The 25512-nt window shown below is 59.4% G+C and overlaps 2 protein-coding genes across 2 annotated transcripts; both read right to left on the reverse strand.

Moving 5' to 3' along the window:
- Positions 1 to 380: 380 nt before the first annotated feature.
- FDXR (ferredoxin reductase) lies at positions 381 to 8331 on the reverse strand. The gene is made up of 12 exons (XM_037167334.2): positions 8167 to 8331; positions 7286 to 7383; positions 4470 to 4565; positions 4142 to 4264; positions 3816 to 3929; positions 3424 to 3525; positions 2601 to 2708; positions 2317 to 2401; positions 1987 to 2186; positions 1734 to 1905; positions 949 to 1119; positions 381 to 825 (listed from the first exon to the last, which is right to left on the reverse strand). Exons 1-12 carry the CDS (start codon positions 8246 to 8248, stop codon positions 695 to 697), a joined length of 1482 nt encoding a protein of 493 aa, XP_037023229.2. The 5' UTR covers positions 8249 to 8331; the 3' UTR covers positions 381 to 694.
- Positions 8332 to 12773: 4442 nt separating this feature from the next.
- On the reverse strand, positions 12774 to 24100 carry FADS6 (fatty acid desaturase 6). Its single transcript, XM_037167281.2, has 6 exons — positions 23911 to 24100; positions 23109 to 23275; positions 15446 to 15626; positions 14631 to 14818; positions 13545 to 13724; positions 12774 to 12985 (listed from the first exon to the last, which is right to left on the reverse strand). The coding sequence occupies exons 1-6, from the start codon at positions 24071 to 24073 to the stop codon at positions 12836 to 12838; spliced, it is 1029 nt and encodes a 342-aa protein (XP_037023176.2). The 5' UTR covers positions 24074 to 24100; the 3' UTR covers positions 12774 to 12835.
- Between the last annotated feature and the right edge of the window lie 1412 nt (positions 24101 to 25512).

Genomic DNA, 25512 nt, shown 5'->3' on the forward strand with positions numbered 1-25512 from the left:
CAGGGAAAGCACTGGAAGCGGAGTGGGGCACCCGCACAAGACATGTAGGGGCCAAAGGAAGGGACTGGAGCAAGTTGCTGCCTAGTCCCTTCACTCCCTTTTTCTTGTTTTAGTTGCACCGGGGGCTAACCAGGCAGTGAGACCAGCGAAGCGGGCAGGCCAGAGTCCCAGGGCGCCCGCAGGGTGGGCAGAAGGCAGGCCACAGCAACAGGGCCAGAGAGAGGAAGGGAGGGCCGGTGCCAGGTGGACTGGCTACCGAAGCCACTACCAGCCCTGAGGCTCCGGAGTGGGGAGCTGGCTCTGCAGCGCCACCTGGCGACTGGAGGGGAGCTGCCGCTGGAAGGTGACCCCAGGCCCCAGAAGAAATCACAGGCACATCAACCATTGGCCCTCAGTTGCAGCTGTTTTATTTTCGGCATATTCTGGACCCGGTGACCCTCCACAGTCCAGCGGGAGAGGGGAGAGGGAGGGAGGTCAGCCTACACTTCCAGCGATCCCTAACTGGGGTTATCTCCTTGCTGAGAGTTAAACCGACACTGGCGAAGGCAACCTTCGGGCAGGAGGTAGTGCTCACTGGTCCCTGGCAGAGGCGGCCAAGGCCCCGTGCCAGGGCAGGCAGGGGAAGCAGCTGTGGCACGAGTCTGCTCAGAATGGCCCAGCCCCTGTACAGCACTCTCAGCGCTGGGACCTGGGCTCAGCGCCCCAGCAGCCACAGCATCTCCTGAGGATCCAGCAGCTTCTCCCGGGGCTTCCCAGTACCCTGGCCCCGCAACACCTCCTCAGCATCCAGCTTCTCCCAGTCGGAGAAAGAGATCGGCTGGACCCCTGAGGCAGAGGGAAGAGGAGTCACTGCCCCAGCCCCTCCCCCACCCCAGTCCAAAGTAAGCTCCACCCCCTGCCCCCCAGTGGATAGGCCCCTGCCCTCAGGAGTTCATAAGGGGCCCAGACCTCGGCTGCTGAGCAGGGCCTCGATGGCGGCGTAGCCAGGCCTCGGGCCAGACGGCAGCAGCCCAGCCTTCAGGTCCTGCAGCAGCGTCTGGCTGGTGAGGAAGCTGTCAGTCATGGTAGTGCCGATGACCCCTGTGGGCCCCCGCTTTACCCAGCCACTGCAGTAGAGGCCTGGCAGGGGGCGACGGAGGGGTTAGGGAAGGGCAGGCGGCTGGACGCTGGCCTGGCAAGCCTGCGCATCCAGGGCGTACAGGTGTGCACGTGCAGCTGTACACCCCCAGTCCTCCCCGCAGCCCCTCCCAGATCCTGCTCAGCCTGCTTCTACCATCCCATCCCGCTTACACCTCCGTTTCCCTTAGACCAGGAACCTGCTGGGGGAAGGAGCTGGGTCCTGCCACCTCCGGTTTCAGCAGGCCCCTGCAAACATTCACTGAGCAACAGACGGGCGTGTGGATGATCAGACTGGAAATCCCCCGAGGACCCGCCTGCTCTTCAACCTCCAAACCCAGCAGGAGCACAGGGCCTGGCCCAGAACAGGCCTCCATCATAAATGGACTGATTTAATAACCACACGTAGGCAGGCACCTCAGCTGGACTGGGAACTTCCCCTCGGGCCCATGGGGGGAGGCTGGGGTTGGGTTCCAGGGCCCAGCCCCCCAGGGCCTGGCTCAGGGCAGTTTCTCAGCCCATGTAGCTGGGTGACTGAAGGAATGTGAACAGCCCCAGGAGACACCGGCCCCCCTGTCCCCACCAGTTCCGTGCCTAGCCTTCTTGCCCCTTCTCACCTGGCACACCCACAACCCGGCCCTCCACATTGGGGATGACACCAAGTTTCAGGTCAAAGGGCACACTGGGGTCAATGGGGCGGCTCTTATACCCAACGCTGCTCAGCACCAGGCCACAAGGGAGGTCCTCCGTGTCTCCAGTGGGCACTGCGGACGCCGTCTCACCGGCTCCCTGTGGGGAGAGTGTGGGCAACCCCCGGCTGAGGTGAGGAGTCTTGAGAACAGGGATGTCTCTGGGTGACAGGAGACTCACCTCCAGCCTGGTGACTGCCAGGCGGATGCCTGCTGCCCGCCGCCCGTCTGGTGAGGGGAGTACCTGCTGGGGGCTTCGGAAAAAACGAAGACCCCAGGCTCGGGAGGCCAGTTCCTGGCCGGCAGCCTCCTCCCGCCCCGGCTTCTCGGTGGCTGTTCGGAGCAGCAGTTCCGTCAGCCGCCTCCTGGGGCGGGGCACCGCTGTCAGCAACAGAGAGCGTCTCAGGGCTGTCCCTGGGTTACAGCCTTCTCCCCAGGTGCCCTCTCCAAGCCCCTTCTGACCTAGATGTCCCCTCCCCAGTGAACTGGGGGCCAGGCCAGGGCCCCTCACCCTGGATTCTGTCCTGGAGGCCCGAGAAATCCGCCGGATCCAAAATGGGCCGGGTTCCTGGTAACTGAATCATCTCCCGAAGCTCCTTGGGGTGGGGGTGGGGGTGGGGGTGGAGGTCAGGCCCAGAGCCAGGCCAGGTAGGGGCCACCACCACCACCACCAGGGAGGGCGCTGGGCCCCATCTGGCTCCCCTCTCCCACCCCAGGCAGCAGCTGCCCTGCCCCACCTCCCAAGGGAAGACCATCTACTTAGGACCCTGGCCTCTCTCCCTCCAGCCCCAGCACCTTTATGGTGAAGGCCACTTGCAGGGGGCCACGTCGACCCACTATCCAGACCATCTTCACCCGACTCTGCCTCAGTACCCTGAGGGAAGCCTCTGTGATGTCTGTTTTCTGGCACAAAAGAGGGACCTTAAAGTCATTCTACAGGAAGCCTCTCCACTGGGTCACAGCCTACCCTGAGCCTGATAAGGTTAAGAGTGGGAACGTGCACCACCGCGCCCCCTGGTGGCCAGACGGAGCACTGCCGCCAATTCTGCAAATTGCTCAATCAAGAAGCAAACCAGGCCCATGCACGCTCTGTCTCTAACAAGGGTTTAGAGCATCGCAGGACACCAGGCAAGGGGCAAGGGAGAGAAGTGCTAATGGTGGGCAAAATAGACGTGGTGCCAGCCTGCACAGAGCCTCTAATCTGGTGGAGAAAGACTTATCAAATACTCATCAATAAATGTAAAATTAAAGTGGTCACAACATGCTTCGAAACCGTGGACTAGTCTAGGAGAGGAAGGGATGAGGCTTCCCGAAGGAAGGGACAGTTGAGCTGAGAACCAAAAGATTAACTGGCATGAGGTGAGGTGACTGTTCCAAGCAGCATTCTGTGGTTCACGGAGTATTTTTTTTTTTAAAGGCCACGTAGCTAGAGTGCTGAACGCCAAATTGTCTGAGATGAAGCTGCCAGGCTGCCTTTTGAAGGACCCTGACTGACACCACGGGGAAACAGAGGCACGGAGCTCAGCCTGTAGGAGTGAGTCCTGAGCCCTGAGGCAAGGGCACCCTCTCCTCAGCATGGCCTCCCTTCCCCCCTCCTGCCCCTGCCCCACCCACTCACCTCCAGGTGCTGAGGTGAGGTCAGCAGGATCCGGGCCACGTCTAGAGCCACGTTCCCCTGGCCCAGAATCACGGCTGTGTCACAGCTCAGGTCCGGCGCCAGCTGGAGGGGAGAGGCTGGACAGGGGACCCCTCGCCTTGGCTGCAGCCAGGCTCCCAGTCCACCACCCATGGGGATTTCTGAGCCTCGCTCAGTCCCCCTCCCCCACACGGCCCCACCCCTCTCGGCCCCAGGTGACCTCCCGCCACCTCAGCCTGATATCTCACATCACATCTTATCTCAGTGAGTCCTGGAGATGGCTCCTCCTCTCTCAGCCCTGGCATCTAAGGGCTGGCCCAGCCCTGGCTGAGGGGTGGGGGGGAGGAGGCAGTGGGAGTGCACCCCAAACTCACCTCCTGGTTCTCAGGAAGCCCATTGTACCAGCCCACAAAGGCCCGGGCTGAGAACACACCGGGCAGCTCCTCCCCAGGAATTTCCAGAGCCCGATGGTCCTCTGCTCCATAGCTCTGAATGAAGACCCAGAGTCCTCAGCACCTGCTAGGGGGCCAGATCACCCACCCACAGCCTCCGGAGGCCCCAGCCAGCTCCTGCTCCCCAGCCTCCACCCTAGGCCATGCCCAGCGGCTTAGGCCTCACTCCTGGGCCTTCCATCCCTCAGCCTCCACTTCCTGCTGCTGCCCCGCCCCAGTGCCTTCCTCCCCTGCCTGTCTGCACTCACCAGCACCACCGCATGGTATGCTTCCCGTAGCTCTGGCACAGTCACGTCCCTGCCCACAACCACGTTGCCATGGAAGGCACAGCGGTCAGAGTGGGCTGTCTGCGTAAAGGTGTTGATGACGTTCTGCCGGGCCCAGAGTGGGAGGGGTTAGAGAATGGGACAGCTCCAGGGACCATACCTGTGCCACCCTCACCACACAATGTCCCCAGATGGAACCTGGGTTGCATCTACAGGGTGTGGGGTCATTACATGAGGTCAGAGAGCTGCTCTTCCCTCCTCACCTGGACCCAAGTCTCCCACCCTCCACTCTGTGCCGAGAGAGACCCACCTTCACCTCCGGGTGGTCAGGTGCCACGCCAAAGCGCACCAGGCCGAAAGGCACAAGCTGCTTCTCATAGATGTCGACCTGGGCTAGGCTGTGGTGCTAGGGAGCAAGGCAGCGGGCAGTGGGCAATGGGGCCAAGGGAGGGGGGCCTGCCCCTTCCCAGACAGAGCAGGAGAGCCTGGCTCAATCCTCTGCAAGGAGAACGAGACCCCCAGACCCCCCATCTCCCTAGACAAGAGGAGTGGGGCCACTGAGGTCAGACCGCCAGGACTGCCCCTCGGTGGCGAGGGTGAGAACTCAGCCAACTCAGCCAACAGGGAGGGTGAGAACCCCTCCCTGAGGAGGGGTTCCCGAAGGTCCACACAGCCCTGCCTTCGAACCCCTCGACACTTCTAGAAATGCCCAGTCAGGCTGATGACCTGAGAATCACACCGCCTTGGCCATAGTCTCCAAGGCCATCCTGTTGGAAAGCGGACCAAGCTGGACAGGGCACCAGGAGCGCAGCCGGGGCGCGTGGTGGGCAGAGGGAAAGAGAGGCAGCCCCCTCCCCCCACTCCATTTCCCTCCCAGGTCCAGCCCCACCCCTCCCAGGCCCCCCCCACCCCGTGTTTTCTGACTCTCCCCATCTGTGCCCTCCACAGGTGGCGCCAGACCCAGAGCCCCTCAAACCCCGCGGACAGGGAACTCTGGCTTTGGAGTCAACAGCCATGGGGACCCCACCGCTCTCTGGCTCTCTAACTTCTCTGAACAACAGAACATCCTTCTGGCACGATGCTCAGGATTAACGGAGCAAGGTGGGAAGCACTTCGCCCAGGGCCTGACACATGGTGAGCAGCAACCAACCAAAGCCATCATTACTATTGCTGTTGCTGCCGCTGCAGGTCAGGGCCCCTCCTCGGCTGCCCATGGCCACATGGCAAAGTGTTCAAACTGCTCAGCCTGGAGGAAAACAGCTTACACAACCCCACTTTATCTTCCGCTCTTTCCTGCTGTGGTCCTTCCCTCTAGGCCACACTGCCCTCTCCAAGGCCACCTCCAGCAAGCTGAATCCGCCTGACTTGTTTACTGGTTATCTCCGTTACCGTGCACGGCTGGCCTTGTCCCCCGGGCCCTCTCCTCTCTAACCACGCAGTGTCTTCCTGGCTGCCCCCTCCTGGGTCTCTGGCTCTTCTTTCTCAAGCCCTTTTCCTCTGCCCCCCTTCTAACAGAAACATTCTCTGAGATTCTTTCAATGTGGAGCCCAATCCTCTCCCCAGGCACACCCCCCCTGGGGAAGTTCCATCCGCTCGGCGCTGTGACTTCCAACTCCCGTGGACTTGCTGATATTTTGCTCTCCCCCTCCTGCCCAGACCTCCTCGCCTGGACAGCTCACCCAGACACCTCCAACCCATCGGATCACGGCCAACTCCCCCGTCCCCCAAGCCTCTCCCCTTCTGTTCCTGTACTGCACAGGTGGCAAACACAAGGCCCATGGGCCAAACCCAGCCCTTCATTCACCTAGTTTCTACCCGGTGGCAGCACCAAGCTCTCACTTAACTGTTAAGGAGCAGTTACATTTACACAGTCCTAAAATTACATTCGGCCCTTTGAAAGCAACTGCGAGGCTGATGTGGCCCCCGGTGAACATGAGTTTGACACCCCTGCCCCTTCCACACCCCCACCTGAAGCCTACACCCTGGGGCTCCTCAAACCCGTCCAGTTGGTCTCCCGCCAGAGCCTCTGCCCCCAGTGGAGGCACAGACCAACCTGCCTGGAAAGCCCCATCTCCCCGCTCCCCCAAATTCAGGCTCAGCCAGCATAGCGCCCCTCACACAAAGCCCCCCTGGGCCTCCACAGCCCCTGGGATGTCTCCGGTCTCTGTCCAGAGACCAGAGTAAGCTGGCGTATGCTGCTCACACTGTCGTAAATAGCTCTTCCACTTGTGTTGTGTGGCAGCCGTGCTGAGGTCGCTGTACAATGGGGCGACCGCCTCATCTCAGTCTCCCCAGGACGCGCTCAGTTTTGACACTGAGGCCCATGTCCTGCGACAACTGGGCCTGCCGGTCACAATACCTTTTAAGTGTCTGCACGTGTGTGTGTGTGTGTGTGTGTGTGTGTCTGATGAATACACCCATCCTTTCTCCTGTCTCTTCACGGGCGCTCCCAGACCCTTCAAAGCAAGGCCTCCGTTCCATGTCTTAGTCAGCCTAGGTCCCCCTTCTCTCCTCCCCCACCACGGTCCTCCCTCCCTCCCACCAAGGTCCAAGACCTGGCCAAGTCTCAAAAGTAATTAGTAAGCATGGGGCCGGCCCCGCTCACCAAGGCCAGTACTGGAAGCCTTGAGTCCCTGACCTTTGGGCGGCAGAGAGCAGGCTGAAAGAACAGCATGGCAGCAGGGAGAATGGAGCCGCTGGTGAGGAAAGCACAGCGAGGCGGATAAAGTTACAGGAAACCCTGAGGTGAGGGGCCGGAGCCTCGAGATGCAGGGTGCCGAGGATAGTGTGGAGACAGGGAAGAAAGCAGGGAAGATGAGGGGCGGGGTAAAGTCATCCTGCAGGTCTGCAGAAGCCCCCTGGAGGGCTTGGCCAAGGAGACATCGCTGACCCCCTGCCACTGACCACTGGCCATTGCTGATGAGGCAGACGCACTTCTCTCATAGCTGAGGACCTAGGGTGGGGAGCCCCAGGTGTAGGTGACAAAGCGTGTGGAGAGTGTCCAGTCTAGATAGGCTGGGAACCCCTGTCCCACCAGGGATCCCAGAGTGGGTGGGACCTGCCCTTACGGTTGGAGCAGAAAGGTGAGGGAATCGTGGGTGAGGGAGCCAGGAGGGGATGGCTTACCTTTAGCAGGTGTTGGGCAGTGTAGAAGCCGGCTGGGCCGCTGCCCACCACACAGATCTGGGGGGCCTGCTCCTGTCTGGAAAACTGCTGGCGGGAGCCTGGGAAAGGGGAGGGTGAAGGAGGTCAGAACGGCACTCCCACCCCAATTTCAAAGCAACTTCAGTGTGAACACAAGATGGAGTTTCCCAGGCTTCACGCTCCTCTCTTTTGTCAAAGCTTTGGCATTTGCAGGGATCCTTATTTCACCTGAACCTCAAAGGTTCACTCAGAACCCCACATTTCACGCATGAACCACGTCGCAGAAGATGATCTACTCAGCAACTCCCACCACCCACCCCTGAAGTCACCCTGCCCCGCATTTCATTTTCCTTAGGGAGTTCCTTACCCACCCAGAGAGAATACCGCATCCTTCCAACGGACCCCGAATCACCCCAGTCTCCCCCGCCCGTGGATCCTCCCACAGTGCTCCCAGGTACTGCCTCCCTGGCCCCTCTCCCAACAGTACCTTACATTGCATTGCCCTAATAGATCCGTCTCATTCCGATAGACCCCTGTTTCACCTCGGACTTCTCTCCCGCCCCACGGACCTCCATATCGCCCTCATTCACCCCTTCTCCCACCTGTGGACATCATGGTCTCCCTTCTCACCTTTGCTGACCCTTGTCTCGCCCTACGGCACCTCATTCCCGTACAGCCAGGGCCCAAATCTGCCCCCGTACATCACCCCATCTCATCAGCGTGAGTGTACCCTCCAGTCTTGCCCCACCCGCTTCCTCGCCCTTCTCGGACTCTGCCCCAGCTCGGTTCCAACCCCTCCACTTAGCGCTCTCAGGCCATCCTTCCCGCGCTCCCATCCAGCCCCAGGGGTGCCCAGCTCCTACCTAGGGTGCTCCCGGCGGGAGGCAGCCGGGTCCGAGGCCACGCCGACCACCAGTGCCACCAGCGCCAGCAGCGCGGGGCCATGGCTGGGACGGATCTGAGGGGCCGGACAGCAGACCTGATACCGAGGACTGCCCAGCGCTCCGCGCAGGGCGCGGGCTCCTATCCGGCCCCTCCCTGACCCCGCCCACAGGCTCGGGCCCGCCCCGAAGTCCCGCCTCTCACGCTCTGGGACAGCGCGGTGTGGCTGCTCCACCCCCCGCGCCTCCAAAGGATCCCGCCCCCAAAAGAGAGGCCCGCCCTTGGATCCACCCCCTCCTGCTGAAGGCCCGCCCCGGACTTCCGGTCCCTACGTGACTGGATAAATTTGTCCCCAGTCTTTATCCGCCCTCCAATTATCGGAAGTCTAGCGTTAAAGGAGAGCAAACCCTCGACGCAGTTTCACTCCCCGTTTGCAGAAAGGAACCAATTAGAGAGGAGTTACTTAGCCTCTCGTCGCTGGCTGATGACGCAAGCGCCTTCCCTTTTGATAGATATTCCACCTGGGCTGCCAACCTATCACCACTAGGTTCAAGCAACCTCGGAACTCTGAGAAAGGGGGCTCCTGTTGGAACTTGGCGGCCGTTTTCACCTACCAGGATCCTGTACAGGTGTGACCCCAGCAAGATGCTCCCGTAAGAAATGTCCAAACCAGTAGAGAATTTTTGTAAACATTTATTAGAGCCAAAATTGATGACAATTGCGAGGAAGCAAAATTTCAGATACTCCTGAGAATAAGTTTTGCCGTTTCTTTTGTGCGTTTGAAATTAGGGAACATAAGGACAGTTCCGTGAAGGTGGGAGAAAGCAAGGCAGGGATTGGACTGCACGGTGGCAAACTAGATTACGTTCTCTCTTGGGAGTGATGATGCCTGGCGAGGTATTTCGGCATTTGAAAAATGTGTTAACCTCGATGCGCAAGAACAATGTAATCGTGTACCCACCACCCAGATCAAGACTTTCTTAAAAACTTTCACTGAAGAAGTGATAGGCCCAGGGCGGGACGACCCACCAAGACCCGCCCATTTAGGATTTTTCCATCAGCCCCCGCTGTGAGGTTACTTTCCATAGAACGCCTTTTTAGTCCAGAGATCTTGTCTGGCCTCACCGCTTCCCTTTTCAATAGGTGAGAAAATGAGAGGAGCAGTTTGCCCAGGGGGGCTATGGACGGAGTCAGATCTTGACTCTGTCCAAGGGCTGGAAAAGTGTGAGGTCAGGGAAGCACTGGCCCCCAGTGCAAAATTAAAGAAAAAAACCCACGATGGGCAAAGTATATTTTTAGATGACAGGATCTGTGGTCACATCTGACCCAGTAAGCTTAAGGCCAGATTCGGCTTCCTCTTCTCCCAAGAGCCTCCTTGTCAAATGCTTCCTTGGACAAGACTTCCCTGACCCATCCTCTACAAGCTGGTTTAGAGCCCCTTCTGGTCCTCTTAACACTCCACCCCACTATTACTTACTACACTGCCTTATCATTTTTCATTATCTTTTTAATTGAACTGTAACAAACAGAAAAGTGCACAAATCAGAAGTGCACTGTTTGGTGAATCATCACAAGAATGTAATCATGTAACCACCACCCAGATCAAGAGGCAGAACATGGCTGGCCCCCTGGGGAACCCCTTGGGCCCCTTCCCATCACTTCCCCTCCCTCCTAATGTTCTCATTTCTAACACATCACTGTGTTTGTGCCTCTCCCACTAGACCAATAACGGGCAAACTATGGCAGGCCGCGTCCTACCCATTGGCTGGTTTTGTACGAGCCACAGGTTAATGGTTCTGACATTCTTAAATGGTTATTTTAAATGTAAAGAATAATGTTTTGTGACATGTGAAAATTACACACATTCATAAACATTTTATTAGAACACAGTCATGCTCGCTCCTTTACATATCTCTATGGCCGTTTCGCACTTGGACGGCACAAAATGCTTTGAGTACTCGTGACAGAGACCACATGATCCAAAAAGCCCAAAAGATTTACTATCTGGCCCTTTTCCAGAAATCGTTGGTTAACTCCTGTCCTAGACTACAAGCTCCAGAGGCTGGGGCCCACTCTCATTGACTCTTACATCCCAGAGCTTTGCATAGCACCTGGGGCACAGAAGATGGTCATAAAGAGTTTGTCTTAATGACCAAGTCATTTATTATCCTCTCACATGGGAGGAAGAGAAGGAGACTCAGGATCAGATATCCCAGAGGCACTACGATTGGTGGTGAAAAGCAGGGATTCTGGAGTCGGACACCCCGGGCTCAAATCCTTCTCCCGCTACCTACAAGCTCTATGCCATTGAGAAATGTAAACCCTCCGAGGCTATCTTCACAGTGTGTAGCACAAGGAAAAATATACAGCCAGGTCCTTGTAAAGATTAAAAATTAAATGGAATAGGTAAACAATGTGCTGTAAGTTTTGAGTAGATGTTAGCTATCATCATCATCATCAACATCATCAATATTATCACCTGATACCCCCGTGCACATTAGATCTTAGGTCGCTGCAGAGCCCTCCAAGGGCTTCATTCCCTCCTGTCACCTCCCCTCACCTCACAAGCCTCATGCGTCCCAGTCCACATTCTCAGAGTAACAGAAAATCCAGTCTCAGAGTAACCAAAGCGACTCGTCCCAGCTGCCTGTGGTACAGCCAAGTCTGGTACTAGGGCCTCCAGCGGCTGCCCATTCCCACTCAGACCCAGATCAATAACAGTGAGTCACTGATTTTTGTATTAGGGTGGTTTTAATCACGTGGGACGATGCCATGGGGCCTTTTCTGACATTGCATTTTTCATGTGGAGAACTGGCCATTTGATTAGTCCCGCTCATAGATCTCAAGGCCATTTCCGAGCTCCGGATGCACTTTGGAAGAGCAGCAGGAAGGTATAGCAGGCTGGGGAGGCTGCCAAGCCTGCCTGGGCCCAAGACAGCCGCTGGGATTCCAACTGCGCTCCATCAGCCAGCCTCCCCTCGGGGCGTGGACGGCTCCCTTACAATTGCTGACTGCGGGAGCTTAAGGAAGGAACCTGGTACAGAGGTGACAGCAGGATTAAGGGGCCAGTGAAGCTGTAGCTGCAGGACAGGGTGTGACAGGAGCTGACAGGAGTGGGAGAAGGGTCCGGAGGGGCAGATGGCAGCTACCCACAGAGCCACCTAAGGCCACACTGGAGAAGGGCTCTCCAAGGGAACAGGCTTAGAGAATGCCTTCCGCCCGCCATCTGCCCCTCCGCCCTGTCCCATTTGCTGGCCTCTCATCTGGGGCGGCAGGCCCTTCACCCCTGCAAGGACTTCACTGAAAACAAGGCAACTGTGTGCTCAGAAGGTGACTGTGCATTGTTCACCAGGGATGACCTTGCCCCCCAGGGGACACTCATCCGTGCCTTCAGACATTTCCATTGTCACCACTCGGACTCCTGACACGTAGCAGATAGTAGCTAGGGATGCTTCGAAACATCCTGCAAGGCACGGGATGGCCCGTCAACAAAGCATTATCCGGCCGAGATGTCACAGTGCAGAGGTGACACACCTCTGCTCTGGCCTCCTTCTCTGTCCCTCCATCAGCCTCTAGCTGGGCCCTTCCTTGCAGCCCCTCTTCCAGCCCCCTCTGCAGGGCGGCCCCAACCCCCTTTCAAGTCTGCCCACGTAGGCTGACTCTCGGTGGTGTCCCCAGCACCTGGACCTGTTCCTCGGGCTGGAGACAGCAGTTCCCTTACATCCCTGCCCTCTCACAGGCTGCAGAGGAGGCCGCCACAGCCCAGCCCGGCCAGGGCCGCCAGCTCTTGCCTCTGCACCACACACTCCTCCTCCTCCTCCTTTCCTCTCTAAGGCCAGCTGTCCCCCAGGCCCTATGCCCATCACCCCTCTGGCCTCAGTCCCCCTCCCAGGGATTTTTCTCTCGCTCACTTGATAGTTCTCCCAGGTCCACCCCTAAATGACAGGGAACAAAGCAGACTCTGGAACTAGCCAAGACCATGCTCAAAGCTACTTGTACTCTTTCTCCCCTTCCTTCCAGAACCTGGAATGTTCTCTTTATAAAAGAGAACACATGCAATTTGACCTTGCTGATGCTGTGGCTCTTGGGAGCTCCTGGCTGGGGTCTGGCACAGGCTTCTCCGGCTGACCAAAGGTAACCGCCCCTGTGGTCCCTGGGGAGAGGGCTCCTTAAGGGACAGAGGCTCCAAGGGCACGAGAAGAAGCAGTGGCCAAGTGTGCAACTCGCCTGGTGCCAGGGAGGCCCTAACTGAGGGCTGGCTGTGCTCTCGATGCCCCCTCCTGGCCCGCCCCCTGCACAGGCTCTCCTCACCCCATCACCCTCCCTCACCCCTGCCAAGGCTCAGGCAGAGTTGGGGAGGAATCCAGCTGTTCAGTCCTAGACGGAGTGGGCCAGCATGCCCAGCGTCCCCAGCCACCTCTATTCCTTTCCTCCAGGCAGCCCTCAAAGCCCAGAAAAGCAAGCAGGGCAGGTGACCCTCCCGTGTGGAGCCCCCAGCACCAGCTTCCTGCCTCCCTGCCCTCCCAGGGCCTTTGTGCTCCAGGTCCACCACCAGCAGCCCAGCCACACCCGAGGGGGAAGGGCAAGCAGAAGCAGCAGAGCCGGGGCTGGGCCCCGGAGGGCAGCAGTGTGGCTGTGCCAGCCCGCCCCTCATTGCAGCCCCACCAGCTCGGTGATGGGAGGGGTCTGCACCATGAGCTCCTCGTAGTGACTGAGAAACAGCCCGAAGCGAGCCAGGTAGGTGTCCTCGTTGTAAGGCAGCTGCTTCTCCCGCAGGAACTGGGATACCACAGGCTTCACCTGCCAGAGGGTGGGGGAGGGGGCCGCTGAGCCGGGACGCAGGGGTCCTTTCCTCTTCCCAGCCCCAGCTCCTGTCTGCCTTGCTCCATGATGCTCTGCGGGGCCTGGGCAGCTGGGAGAATTCCTGCCTCTCCCCCTCCCAGCAGGTGAGGGAAGGGCCACATCCACCGCCCCCCAGCCTGGCTCCCAGCTACATGACAGTCCTCCTTGCTTCGGATCCCTCTCACCAGCACCTACGGTGCAGCACCTACTGTGTGCCCAGCATTTCAGATCTATTTCTCCACTTCCTACGCAAAGCCTGTCAACGTGAGCACCGCTCACTCCCCTGCCACAACAGACGGGGAAGCTGAGGCTCAGAGACGACCAGTGACCTCGCTGAATCGCACAGCTGATAAGAAGCCCAGGCGTCTTTGAGTGGAACCCCACACTCTGCTCGTACCCTGGGTTGCCTCTCCTGCCAGTTGGGGGACTCAGTGTTCAGGCGAATACTGAAGAGTGGCCACCCCCTGCTCTCCAGCAGTGTCCTCATCCCAGCCCCTCCGGCTCCACCCCCGCCTACCTTCAGGCACATGTGGTCGGAGAGCTTGGGGAAGAGGTGGTGCTCCACGTGGCAGCTGACGATGGAGTGGCCGAAGGCCCAGTCCAGCAGGGGCAGCCGCGGCAGGTTGAGCACCCCCAGGCTCATCATGTGGATCCGCCGGGGCTTCTTGTCCCGGGAGAACATGGGCAGCCCGATGTGCTGTGACAGACGCGTGGGTCACCGCCCGAGCTGGTCCCACACCTCCCAGCCTGCCCCGGGCGCCTTCACTGAGCACGAGGGTCCTTGTGCCCCCACGCCCGCAGACCTGCTAGCGGCTTGAGGAGGCTGGGCCCCGAGCACGCCTCGCCCATCTCTGGGCCTCCCTCCCGGCCTGTGCAATGAGGGGCTTGGCCCGGGCGCCCCTCGGGTCCCAGGACCCTCCAAAGCTCTCAGCGCCCACTGTTCACGCTCCTGTCACTGTCTGAGCTTCATCCTGGAGAGGCCCTGTTCTGCTGCTTTCACCAATCAGAAGCCTGCTTGTCATTCAAGGTCAAGCTTACATAGCTACAAATATTTTTTCATCCATCGAGTTTACATAAATGCCTCCTCCGCCAGGCACCATCCTAAGTCCAAGGGACGTGAACTGAATGGAGCTTCCATTCTAGCAAGTCGGGCCCCGTGCCACACCTGGGGTTCTGTCACCCAGGCGGCTGAGGTGAGTGCTGGGATGGAGCCACTCACACCGGCCTGGGGAACAGGAGGCCTTTGTACCATGTGCTGAGCCCTGCCCTTCCAGCTCCACTGTCTGCCTGCCTCTTGGCCGGAGCTGGAGCTCTGTGACGGTCCCCATGCCCCTGCCCTGGGGGTTGTCACAGTAAGTGCCCTGAGGACAGGGGCCAAGGCTAATCTCTTGTGTCCCCACGGGGCTTAGTCAAGTGCCCTGTGCATAGAAGTTTCTTAACAAGTCTTCAATCCCCATGTGAATGACAGCCAGTGTTGAAAAGCAGCAAATTCCTCACCTGAGACCAAAACTCTCTGTGGGGACCCGCAGAGAGAAAAGTAGATGGCCAGGTGGGAGGTGGGGGGGTTGCTCAGGTGATGCTCTCCCAGCCCCCAGCACCTTACCTGGAAGATGTTGACGTGGAGGTAAGGGTGGGCCAGCAGAGATCTGCTGCTCAGCATGCAGACCAGGGCTGAGCCGGGGCTCTGGAAACCAGACACAGTCAGGAGCAGCCAGTAATGAGAATAAAGGCCCAGGGAGATCAGGCCCAGCGTCCGCAGGGCAACCCTGGGCTTCGCCTTCCTCAGCCGCTCTGCCGGAAGGGGCAAGAAATACAGGGGCGGGGGCGGGCAAGGTTCAGATCCATAAGCTGGTGCCCCGGGGGGCTCAGCGGTGCTAAGTAGGGGGAGCTAGGTGTGTTCATGCACACGCAGCCCTGGGAAGTGGATTCACCCACGTTATGGGTGAGCCAGTGGAGCATTAAGCAACTTGACCAACGTCACACTGGTAGTAAGTGGTGGCGTGGGGCTCCAACCCAGGGCCGGCTGCCCCCCAGCCCCTGCTCCTTCCACCGTGACATTAAGATTCTAGTGTGCCATGCAGAGAGAGGCACTTACAAAACACTTTTCCGTCCATGACCTGGTACTGCTTTCCCACCACTCCCGAGGAGCAGGTGAGAACCTGAGGCTCAGAGAGGTTAAGTGAGCTGCCTGTGGTCAGTACCCAGACTTGGCCCTGGCTCTGAGGCTCTTTCCACCCTGCCTGGCTGTCTCAGAGAGTTTCTGGGTTCCCTCAGGTCTCCTGGCTTCCTCTACAGGCAGCCTGCAGAGGTGGAGAAGGGAGGGAAGGCTAGAAGGGTGAGCCGCCCTGTGCAGGGCACTCCAGCCCCGGCCCCAGCCCCGGCCCCAGCCCCCGCCCAGCCAGGCCCCAGCCTACTCACCGACAGCCACCAGAGGGGTTAGGACAGGAATCAAGAGAGGAGCGAGGAACATGTAGACATAGCGGTTGAGGCGAGGCACCTTCCACGTGCTGGAGTCCCCCAGGCCCAGCACGTTGGTGTAGCCGTGGTGCATTTTGACGTGCCCGTGCTTGGCGTCCTCTGCAGGGAAGGCCGTGCACACCTACCAGAGGGGCCAGCAAGGGCACCGAGGTCCACGTCAGCCCAGTCAGGCAAAGCGGGACCTTTGGGAGCCTCAAGAACACCCCCTGTCCAGGGCCCTACTGCCTGACTCACACCCCCAGCTCATTAGCCCTGCCCATCAACTCTCAGGTGTCGGTGGCCATAGAGTGGCAGCCAGCCAAAGCAGCTGTGTCCACTTGGGGTGGCACTGCAAAGTACTAGGGAGCAGGCGGCCAGCCCCACCCCCAACTGCCACTCTGCCACTGACCATCCGGACAAGCCTGCAAGCTCGAGAGGACTCAACACATGGCAGGTTGAGTTCCTGGCACCAGGCTACGATTATTTTGTGTGTCTCTTAGAAGCATCTGTACCTCCATAGCACTGCTTTGCATCCCGAGCCTGCAGCAGAAAGGGCGGGGTGTGTGAGTGGTCCTGAGGCAGAGAGGCCATCTCCTAAACTGTCTAGGAGGGTGGCACTTGGGGTGAGGGTGCCGAGGGCTAGCGTCTCCCTAGGGGTGGCTCTACTGTGGCATTCAAGGGGTTCTCTGAAGCTGGTTCTGAGCAGCGGCTCTGAATCCGGGACCAGTCATCTGGATGCAAAGAGGGGCTGAGGCATTTCTTATGCAGATACATGCAAATGAACATGCAGATGTCAGCCTCTTGCATTATTTTACCCAGGCCAGGAGATTTGCTAATCGCACTGGAGACGCTGCCTGCCTGCTTCCAGGAGAACGTGAAGTGGAAGGTTTTCCAGTGCCAATCACTGTGAGCCTTTTACAGAGAGTGGAGGTGAGTACTCAGCGTTCTGCACTTCACGTACGTGACTTGTTAACCTTCCAAGCCCAGGGGTCAGTGGTGGTATCATCCACAGTTGACAGAGGCAGAAACCCAGATACAGAGAGGCCAGGTGGCCACCCAGGTCACTCAGCCAAGTAGGTAGCTGGGGGGGGGGGGCAGAATTTGAACCCAGCTTTCATCCAAGATAAGCCACAAGGCCCCTTCAGTAGAGGTGGATCCCAGAGAAGACAAGATGACAAGGGCCACCACCCTCACATTCTGCGCTCAGAGACTTCCTCCTTTGGAACAAAATGAAGACGAAAGGTCATCAGAAGCTCTATCTAAAGGACACTGGGGAGCACAGTTAATAATGTCACAAGGGGCAGTTTCACAACAGACAGGGCCCAGGGCCCCCGAGAAAGCAGAGGGCAGGAAGGTAAATGCTAATTCAGCCACCGCCCTGGAGCCCACAGGACCAGCTGCTTTGCTCTCGGGTGACGCAACCCCCTGGGCGTGGGATTTGCTGTTTCTGTAACCTTGCACAGGGACAGAACCTGGGAGAGGCTGCAGGCGGTGGGCAGGCAACGTGTTGGCCAAAGCAGTGACTCTTCCGGGCCTGCTGGTCTCCAAGGACCTGCGTGCTGAGAGCACATGCCCGTTGGGGCTCCGTGGTTGGTTCGAGTTAGTGGTGGCCATCTTCGGCAGTGGGCACAAGGGGGCCGCAGCCAGGGTCTGTTGGGACGTCCTGAGATGGACCTGCCTCTGCCGAGGTGTCTCAAACCTCACGGTCTATCCCATGTAACTGGATGGGGCCGCTGTTTGTAACGGCTCCTTCCGCGCCCTCCTGCTCCAGGGCCAGTCCTCTGCGCATGGCTTCTTTCCTCAAGCAACACCAGCTGAGTCGTCGGGAAACCAATAAATACGTGCTGGCGAGGCCTCGGAGAAATGGAACCCTCAGGCACTGCTGGTGGGACCGCAGATCGGTGCAGCCAGCGTGGAAAACAGTATGGGGGCCCCTGAAAACTAAAAATAGGGCTGCCATAGGATCCCCCCAGTGGAACTGCTGGGTATTTACCCGAAGACAGCAAAACACTAACTTGGGACAGTATTCGCATCCCTCTGTTCACTGCAGCGTTATTTACAACGGTCAAGGTATGGAAGCAGCCCGGGTGCCTGTCAGTGGACGAGTGGATAAAAAAGGTGTGGCACCATGGAATGCGACTCAGCCACGGAAAAGAACGAAATCTCGCATCTGCGCCAACATGGAGGGACCCAGAGGGCACTATGCAAAGGGAGGTAAGTCCGAGGGACAGGCACTGTGTGATCTCACTTACACATGGAACCCGAAAAAACACGGTGAATGAACAGCACAGAAAGAGACTCATTGACACCCAGTATCTGCCGAAGGGAAGGAGGTGAAGGGTGGGAACTAGGAGAGGTCAGCTGTCCACCTCATGACAAGGGTGGTTTTCCTTCTGGCGCAAGCTCTGCATCGCCTCCCGGACCAGAAGCTGACCACGCTCGCAGCGGCCAGGTCAGAGATCACAGAGCCTGAACCAGAGGCCTGCCCAGGCTCCCGGCGAGGTTCCCAGCCACATGTCCAGACCTGAGGGTGAAGGGGAGACGGGCTCCCTGCGCTGTGCATCGAGTATGACGTGTGACTCAGGACACAGCCTGTTTACGATTTGCCTTTTATATGCACACGAACAGGTTTGAGGCCGTTTCTATAACGCTGGAATTCTCACTCCTATCGAGATGTTCTCCGGTGGTTGTAGGAGAGAAGGGGAGACGGCACGCAGACTGCAGCATGTCCGAGCGCATGCGCACCCACCAACTGGAGCCCGGCAGGCCCCTCTGTTCATGGGCCACCGGCTGCGGTAGTGGAAGAACGGGCCGTCCTGCTGGAAAGGAGGATGGTGGAGACCTTGTTTAAAGGTCTCGCCCAAGTGGATTCCACATGCAGACCCAAGAGAAAGTTCCGGAAGCCTCAAGGCTGGTGGTGTTCTTGATGTCACCACCCTCTGTGCTTCTCAGCAGGACCCCAGAGCCCCAGTCTCTCCACAGCAAGTGGCCGGGCCGCGGGAGGGGTGCGTCTGTGCAGTTCCTCTCCACGCGTCCTATCAGCTGAACGGGGCCCCAGCTCTTCCACTTATTCATTCATTCTCTCCCTCATGCATTCTTTTTTCACGTTGTTTGTCCGCCAGAATGTCCTCGGACCTCTGCCACCGGCCAAGGGGACTTTTCTGAGGCACCTGATTTGTTTTTTGAACAGGAAATGTGTTTGCGTAATTTGGAATTCAGAAGGTGTGCGGGGCAGGCCCTCTTCCTCCCGTTCCCCAGCAGCCCTGGCAGGTAAGGGAGGCTCTCGGTTCTTACCTGTCCTCTGATCTTTCATTTGATTGGAAGGGCAGGGACAGGATGAGCAGGCCCTGGGCGTTGAGGGCGGGAAGGGCAGGTGTGGGGGCAGGATCTGGGGCGAAGGTGAGGAGTGGGAGGAGGAGGGAGAATCCAGGGCAAGGCCAGGTTTCCAGCTCAGGGCCAGGGGCACAGCAGGGCCACTCCAGAGGTGGACACGGGAGCGGAGGGCAGCAGACACGGACAGCGTGAGAAAGAGGGGCTGCGGGTCAGCCCAGGGGTGGCGTCCCTCGGGCAGGATGGACCTGGGACAGGAGTCTGCTGGGCTCCCGTCCCTCCTTCCATGGTCCTCTCACAGGTTCCCAGGGGCTCCGAAGCCCCTTCAGCCTGGCTCGAGTGGCAGGGACCCCAGGGGCTCATGGGCCTCAGCAGTAGGTTTGTCAGACAAAGTATGGGATGCCCAGGTACAGTGGAGTTTCAAGTGGAGAACCGATCGCTTTTTGTAGCCATACACCCCCCACACTGCCTATATCCGTCGTTTATCTGAAGTTCACATTTAACCGGGCATCCGTATTTTATTTGCTGCACCTGGCAGCACCCCCACCCCGACCCCTCACAGTGAGAATACGGCCAGTCCTCAGGCTCTATGGCGGCAGTGTCAGGATTCAGTCTGCCCACTAAGGTGTCCCCAGAGCTCCGCCACTGGCCAAAGGGAGTTGTCTAACTTATTTCTTGAATAGGTAATACGTTCACATGGTCCAGAATTCGGAAAGTGTGCAGTAACAGGTCTTCCTCCTCCCGTGTGTATGGATGAGAAGGGGGGAGTGCTGAGGGCGGAAGCCAGAGTGGCCCCTGAGCGCCTCGTCCTGAGGGCAGCGGCTGCGTGCGTCAGCGGCTCCGAGCAAACCCTCTCCCCTCTCAGGCTGTGTCCCCAGGAACCTCGGAGCTCCTCCGCTTGGCCCACGGGCCTCCTGGCCCCCCTTCTCAGGCTCCCCGTTAGATTCTGCAGGCCCCTCAGCCATTATGCTGTTTCCCAGTCTGTGCCTTTGTGCATCTGCTCCCTGTGAAACTGCCGTCCTGCTCTGGGCCCGGCCAGCCCTGCCCTGGCAGCGCCTCCTGCGGACTCTGCCCCCACCCCCAGGGTTCTCAGCCTGGGCACTGTTGACATTTGGGGCCAGGTCATTCTGTGTTCCGGGGGCCTGTCCCGTGCAGGGTGGGATGTTTAGCAGCGTCCCTGGTCTCCACCCACTAGATGCCAGTGAGGCGCATACACACACCAGCGGTGACAGCCGAAAAGGCCTGCCCACGTGCCGGAGTCCCTGCGCCCCTCCCCCCGCACCCCCCACCTCGGTCGGTGCTCACATCCTCCACACTGGCTGGTTGACACGCCAGCAGGTTCTCCCCGCCCCGCCCAGCCAGGGGACCAGCTGAGCAGCCTTGGGCGAGTGACTTAACCTCCCAGACCAGTGTCCCCTTGTGCATAAATAGGTAATCATAGCTTTGACCTCGTGAGGAGGTGTGGCTGTTAAGTGAGATAAAGTGTGTAAAGTACACAGGAAGCAGCCACTAAGCGTCAGCTGGTATAGTCAGGATTTTTACGATTTCGATGCCATTGATGTGTCTGTTTCCCCACTGGACTCCGAGCCCCCGGGGAACTAGACTTGCCTTGTTCAGGCCGTGTCCCCAGCACCCGGCAGAGGGCACGGAGCAGAAGTTCCCTGACGGTGAGGGCACTGCTCAGCCTCCGCCCACCCAGGCTCCACGGACACCGTCTCACCCCCAAACATCCCTCTCCCCGGAAGCAACCCTGCCTTATTCTCTAGGCAGCCTCCCCTAGGCCACTGCCTGGCCTTGCTCCCCGCCAGGGGCGCCACCACCAGGAGCCAGGCTCACGGACCCACAGGCTCGGCCTTGAGGAAGCCACACCAAAGCTGGAGGGGGTGGGGGGCAAAGGGCTGCTTCCCAGTAGTCTGGGAACCTACACGTAGTCTGGGAAATGGCGTCGGACAATGCGCAGACACACACTGTGCTGAGGTCAGTTTCCCTGCGTTGCACTGAACAGCACTTACTGAAATGTAGTTACTGGAGGGTGTAGCCAGGTGGAAGGGTGCACCGGACTGCTTATCCTGTTTCTGCAAAACCCTGTGAATCTGCCACTGTTTTCAACATAAATGTTTTTTTATAAAAGTACGTTATGGGGTGCAGATCTGAGTCTGGCCCGTAATCGAATTTTGTAAATAAACAGCAAAGCCACAGCTGAGCCTGTGCGGTCCAGCGCCTCTCAGGGCTCAGGTGGAGGAAGGCAGAGAGCAGGTCGGAGAGACGGCCCTGGGGGCCATGGCCAAGCTGAACTCGCGGGAAGAGCACATTCGAGAACTACGACCTGGCTGGGCCTCTCGGCTCTGTTTCCACCACCACACTGGACTTGAATGAAGGTGAGGGCGTCCCCTGGTGACCCTCCCGTGGGCAGAGCTGGCCTGTGTGCCCTGTGGCCCAGCTGTGACTTGCCCTCCAGGGGCACAAAGCCGGCTGCGGAAGGGGGGCACGGAGCTGAGACAGTGGAGCAGCCTGTCCCCTCTCACTCCCGACGGCACCCTGCCTGTGAGCGACCTGCAGGGGGGTCTCTAAAGCCCTTTGATTTAATCCTTCCCAAGCTTCACTACTGAAACCAGGGTGGCCCTGCCCGCCACCTTACCGCAGCCCTTCGCTGGCAGTCCCCAAGAATGTATCAGTCCCTGCGACACCACTCAGGACAGGGAGGGGCAGGTGCTCTTGCAGGGGGTGGTCAGGGTTATCTGTGGGCTGGAGGGGGATCAGAGCTGCACTAGTAGGAAGACCGGAACAGTCTCGTGGAGACCGGAAGTGTGTCTTCAGAGGCAGGTCCGTGCGAGCATGGGGAGGCGTGAGTGACCGGGGACACTTCAGCAGAGGCACACAACAGCCTGGAGTGTCACCGGCCCCTCCATCCTGCTTGTTCCTCCCGCCAGAGCCAGGGGGTCAGAGAGGGTGAGGTCTTTGCCCACCCCCGCTGCGGCCAGCAGACCCCGACACAGGCCCAGCACACGCCGGGTGCCCCAGGAAAGCCAGGGAGACAAGGCCGACACCCACGGCTGCGGACTAAAGGATCAGGCTCTTCTATAGTGACCGGGTCTCCTGAAGGTCAAGGTTGGGGAAGAGCACAGGACCCAACAAGAAGGGGGTCCAGGGCAGCAGGAACGCGTCCTCTGTGCAATGCTGAGAGCAGGCGGGGGCCAGCGCCACCCCACACAGTCCCTGAACACGCACACTCACCACACACAGTTCTGTCCACTTTGCACAACTGTATCCACCTTTTGGCTAAAAAATGATACTAACAAACACCAAAGGTGCTAACCCTTTCCCTGCTGCTGACTGCGTGTTCCCTCCAGAGGGGATAAAAAGCAGAGCTAACACTCGTCAAGCCTCGAAGAGCCAGGCCCCAGCCCCACACTGAATCCTCAGGCTGGCTTCGTGGGGGAGGTAGTGCGGCACTCCTGTTTGTTAGCTGAGGAAGCCCACACTCACACGCTGAGTTCAATAACATGCTGAGTCAATGCGCGGGGCCGGGAATCCAGCCCAGGAGTGCAGCTCCAAAGACTGCGCCCTACCCTGCCCCCTGCCTGGCCGGCCTGGTGAGGATCCACCTGGAGGGCAGAGGGAGCAGGGAGGGACCAGATGGAAGGGCAGTCTGGCCAGACACCTCTGCCTCCCTGGCCTCGCTCGTGGGATACAAGGCTGAGATAGATGGGGAGGGGTGGAAGGAGTGGGGCGCAGGGTCAGGAGAGAGGGGGGTCCTTCCTGGAGCACACTTGGGGGAGCAGCGAGAAGCTCCCCCAGGGTAGCTCGGCCAGTGCCAGGCATCAGCGGAGCGCACGTTCCAGGGCTGGGACCTGCAACACCAGGCACCTACTCCCTGACCCCTTCTGTCTGCAGCTTACATTGTAAACCCTGATTGCAACACCAGGGGGCCCAAAGGTCTTGGCCGAGACCTGCAAGCCACAGGTGTCCTGGCAGGAGAAGGAAGTTCTGCCACCACTTGGGCCAACGCTGCAGAGATGAGTGGGCGTCCCCAGGAGAAACGGGGTACCCAGGCCAAGGCCACCGCCACAGGTGCATACTCATGCACCCCTCATGCAGTTCTCTGCCCCCAGGTGCCACTGCCCTCAAGGGTACACACAGACACACGCACTATAGTGCATGCTGCATACTTGGATTCACATTCCAACAGACACACAGGTCCCAGCGTGCATGCTGTACCCACCTGCTCTCGGGCCCAGGGCCACGAGGTGGGCACCCAGGACCGGCAGCCACCCCCACCCCCTCCCGGGCTCACCTCCACGAAGAAGTGCGCCCAGATCTTGCTCCAGCGTTTGGACTCGGTGAGGGCACCATGAGTGGCCAGGTGGCTGCCCTTGACAGTGAGGGTGTAGTGGCACACGCCCAGGATGGCAATGCCCAGGACAAAGACCAGGACATTGTCAGAGCGCAGGCACAGGAACCCTGCAGAGCGAGCAGGCAGGGTCTCCCTCCGGCTTTTGGAGACCTGGGTTCCCAAACACCCCAGCCCCACCCCTGGAAGCCCAGACCTGAGGGGGCCCAGCTCTCAGGGGGGCTGCCCCAAGCAGCAGTGGGTACGTCCCACTGTGGCCTGAGGGTGGGGGTTGGCTCTCACTACAGGGCAAAGCAGAGCCCCATTCACTCCTCAAGGGGAGTCCAGGAGTCTTGGTTCTGGGCCCTTGCCAAGGCAGTGACCTCTGGGCATTGTGGGGGTGCAGGCCAGGAGAGGTCCAGGGAAACAGCAGCCCCCCTCCTCACCCCATCCCTGGTGGCCCCACAGAACGCCCTTCCCCTCCCCCAGGCCACCTCGTCCCTCCCAGCCTGCCCGTGACCCTCCTCAGCTTCCCCCTCCTCTGCCCTTCCTGCCAGCCCTCTCTCTCCTCCAGCGCGCAGGTCCTCCGGGGACATAGAGCAGGACACTCCAAACAGACTTTCAGTTTGGGGTGTGACTCTCCATCCTGGGGTCCGGGGCAGGCAGCGTCTCCTCAACTCCACCCTCCCCTGCAGCCCTCTTCATCCCCTCCCCCGCACCCCCTTCCCAATCCAGCCTCTCGCCGCCCAGTCCCCGCGTCCCTCACCAGGCGGCAGGGAGAGGAGGCTGAGCCCGAGGACGGCACCGTCCACGCCGTGGCGTTCCCACCACGAACTCGCCCTCACCACGTCCTGGACCCGCGCCTCCAGCTCGCGCAGCAGCGCCTCGGCCCCAGCGCTCCCTTGCGGCACTCCCCGCACCGTTTCCATGCCCGCGCCCCCACGACTGGGGACACCCGGGAGTGTCTGCGGCGCCCGGCAAGGCAAGGAGGAGCGCGGGGGCGGGCCAGGGCGGAGCCAGGCGCCGGGCACCCGCCCAGGTGCGATGGTTTGTACCGGGCACCGAGGGCCTCTGGTCCAGAATAGCCGCGGACGGATACCCGGCAGGGCCCCTGATCGCCTGACCTCAAACAGCTCGCTGTGCCCTCACATGCTGCTCGGGTTTGTGGCAGCATTTTGACCCCTTAGCCTGAGTGTTTTTCTTAGTAGCCCTGGCTGAGGAGTGAGCCACGGGGGGGGGGGGGGATCCCCAGTCCGGGGACCGGGGGGCTCAGAGGGACATCTGTAGAGAAAACACAACCAGACGTCCCCATTCCCCATGGTCAGGGGTGCCCTCTGCAAGTCCCTCGGTCAGGGGTGCCCAGGCCCAAACCCAGGACCAAGGCCAGCACCAGGGCAACCCGCACCCCCAAATCTTGGGCCCTAGCCCCCTCCCATCACCCCAGACCCCCATCTACTGCTGAAGGGCACAAGCCACTGTGGCTCTGCAAACTCCCTCCTTTTTCCTGTTTCGTTTTACTTACTCCCTAGTCTTACACTGAAGTCCCTTTTAGTACGGGGTCCGGCGCCGGTGAGGACAGCGCCGTTTTCAGCGGGGGTGACCTTTGGGGGCGCTGGGGAGGTGAGACCAGGAGGAGGAAGGGGTGGGGGTGGGGAGACAGCTGTCGGGGACACGAATGACTTGGATTCCTTCTGCCTTGCTTGGTGGTTTCCTTCATGAACTCGTAGGAGTTTGTCCTTCTGGTTCTTTATAGAAGGGCAAGATGTTTTTACCAGGCCGGTGTTCTAAGGGGCTTACAATCTAACAGACCAATTCTCACCACACACACACACACACACACACACACAGAGTCTGGCTCCCTGGAGTCACTGCTGACTTTCACACACTGAGTAAGTCGTGTGACTTTCCCCCCTTCGGTGAAGGAGGGAGGCCCACAGAGGTGAACTCACTGCCCAACACGCACCCCGTGGCTCCTAAACAACAGGACCGGGACTCAGACCCGGGCGTCTCTCCCAGGCCCAGTGATCTTTTGTTTCTATTGGAGACTTTTAAGGCAGAGAAGAGATGGTGACTTCCCCTCTCCCTGCCCCACCTTTGAGCCTTTTGAATACACTAGAATTTTCAGGGAAGGAATCTGTCCAATTTAAAAAGTCATATTAAATATTACTATTATGTCATGTAAGGATGGGCTCCCACTGCTTTTATCATGTAAAGCGGGGAGACTTCTGGTACCAAGAAGCTGCCCTCCAGGCCTTGGCTGCCTCCTGGACACCTGAGGAGGCAACTGCTGAGCTTGGAGGACCCCGGAGTCCCCGTGGGGCAGGGCTGGCTAGCAGCTTCTCCGCAGAGACACAGGGGAGGGCGGGGA

This window comes from Artibeus jamaicensis, unplaced genomic scaffold (genome assembly GCF_021234435.1).
Source record: "Artibeus jamaicensis isolate MK-2021 breed Jamaican fruit bat unplaced genomic scaffold, CSHL_Jam_final contig_2259, whole genome shotgun sequence".
NCBI lineage: Eukaryota > Metazoa > Chordata > Mammalia > Chiroptera > Phyllostomidae > Artibeus > Artibeus jamaicensis.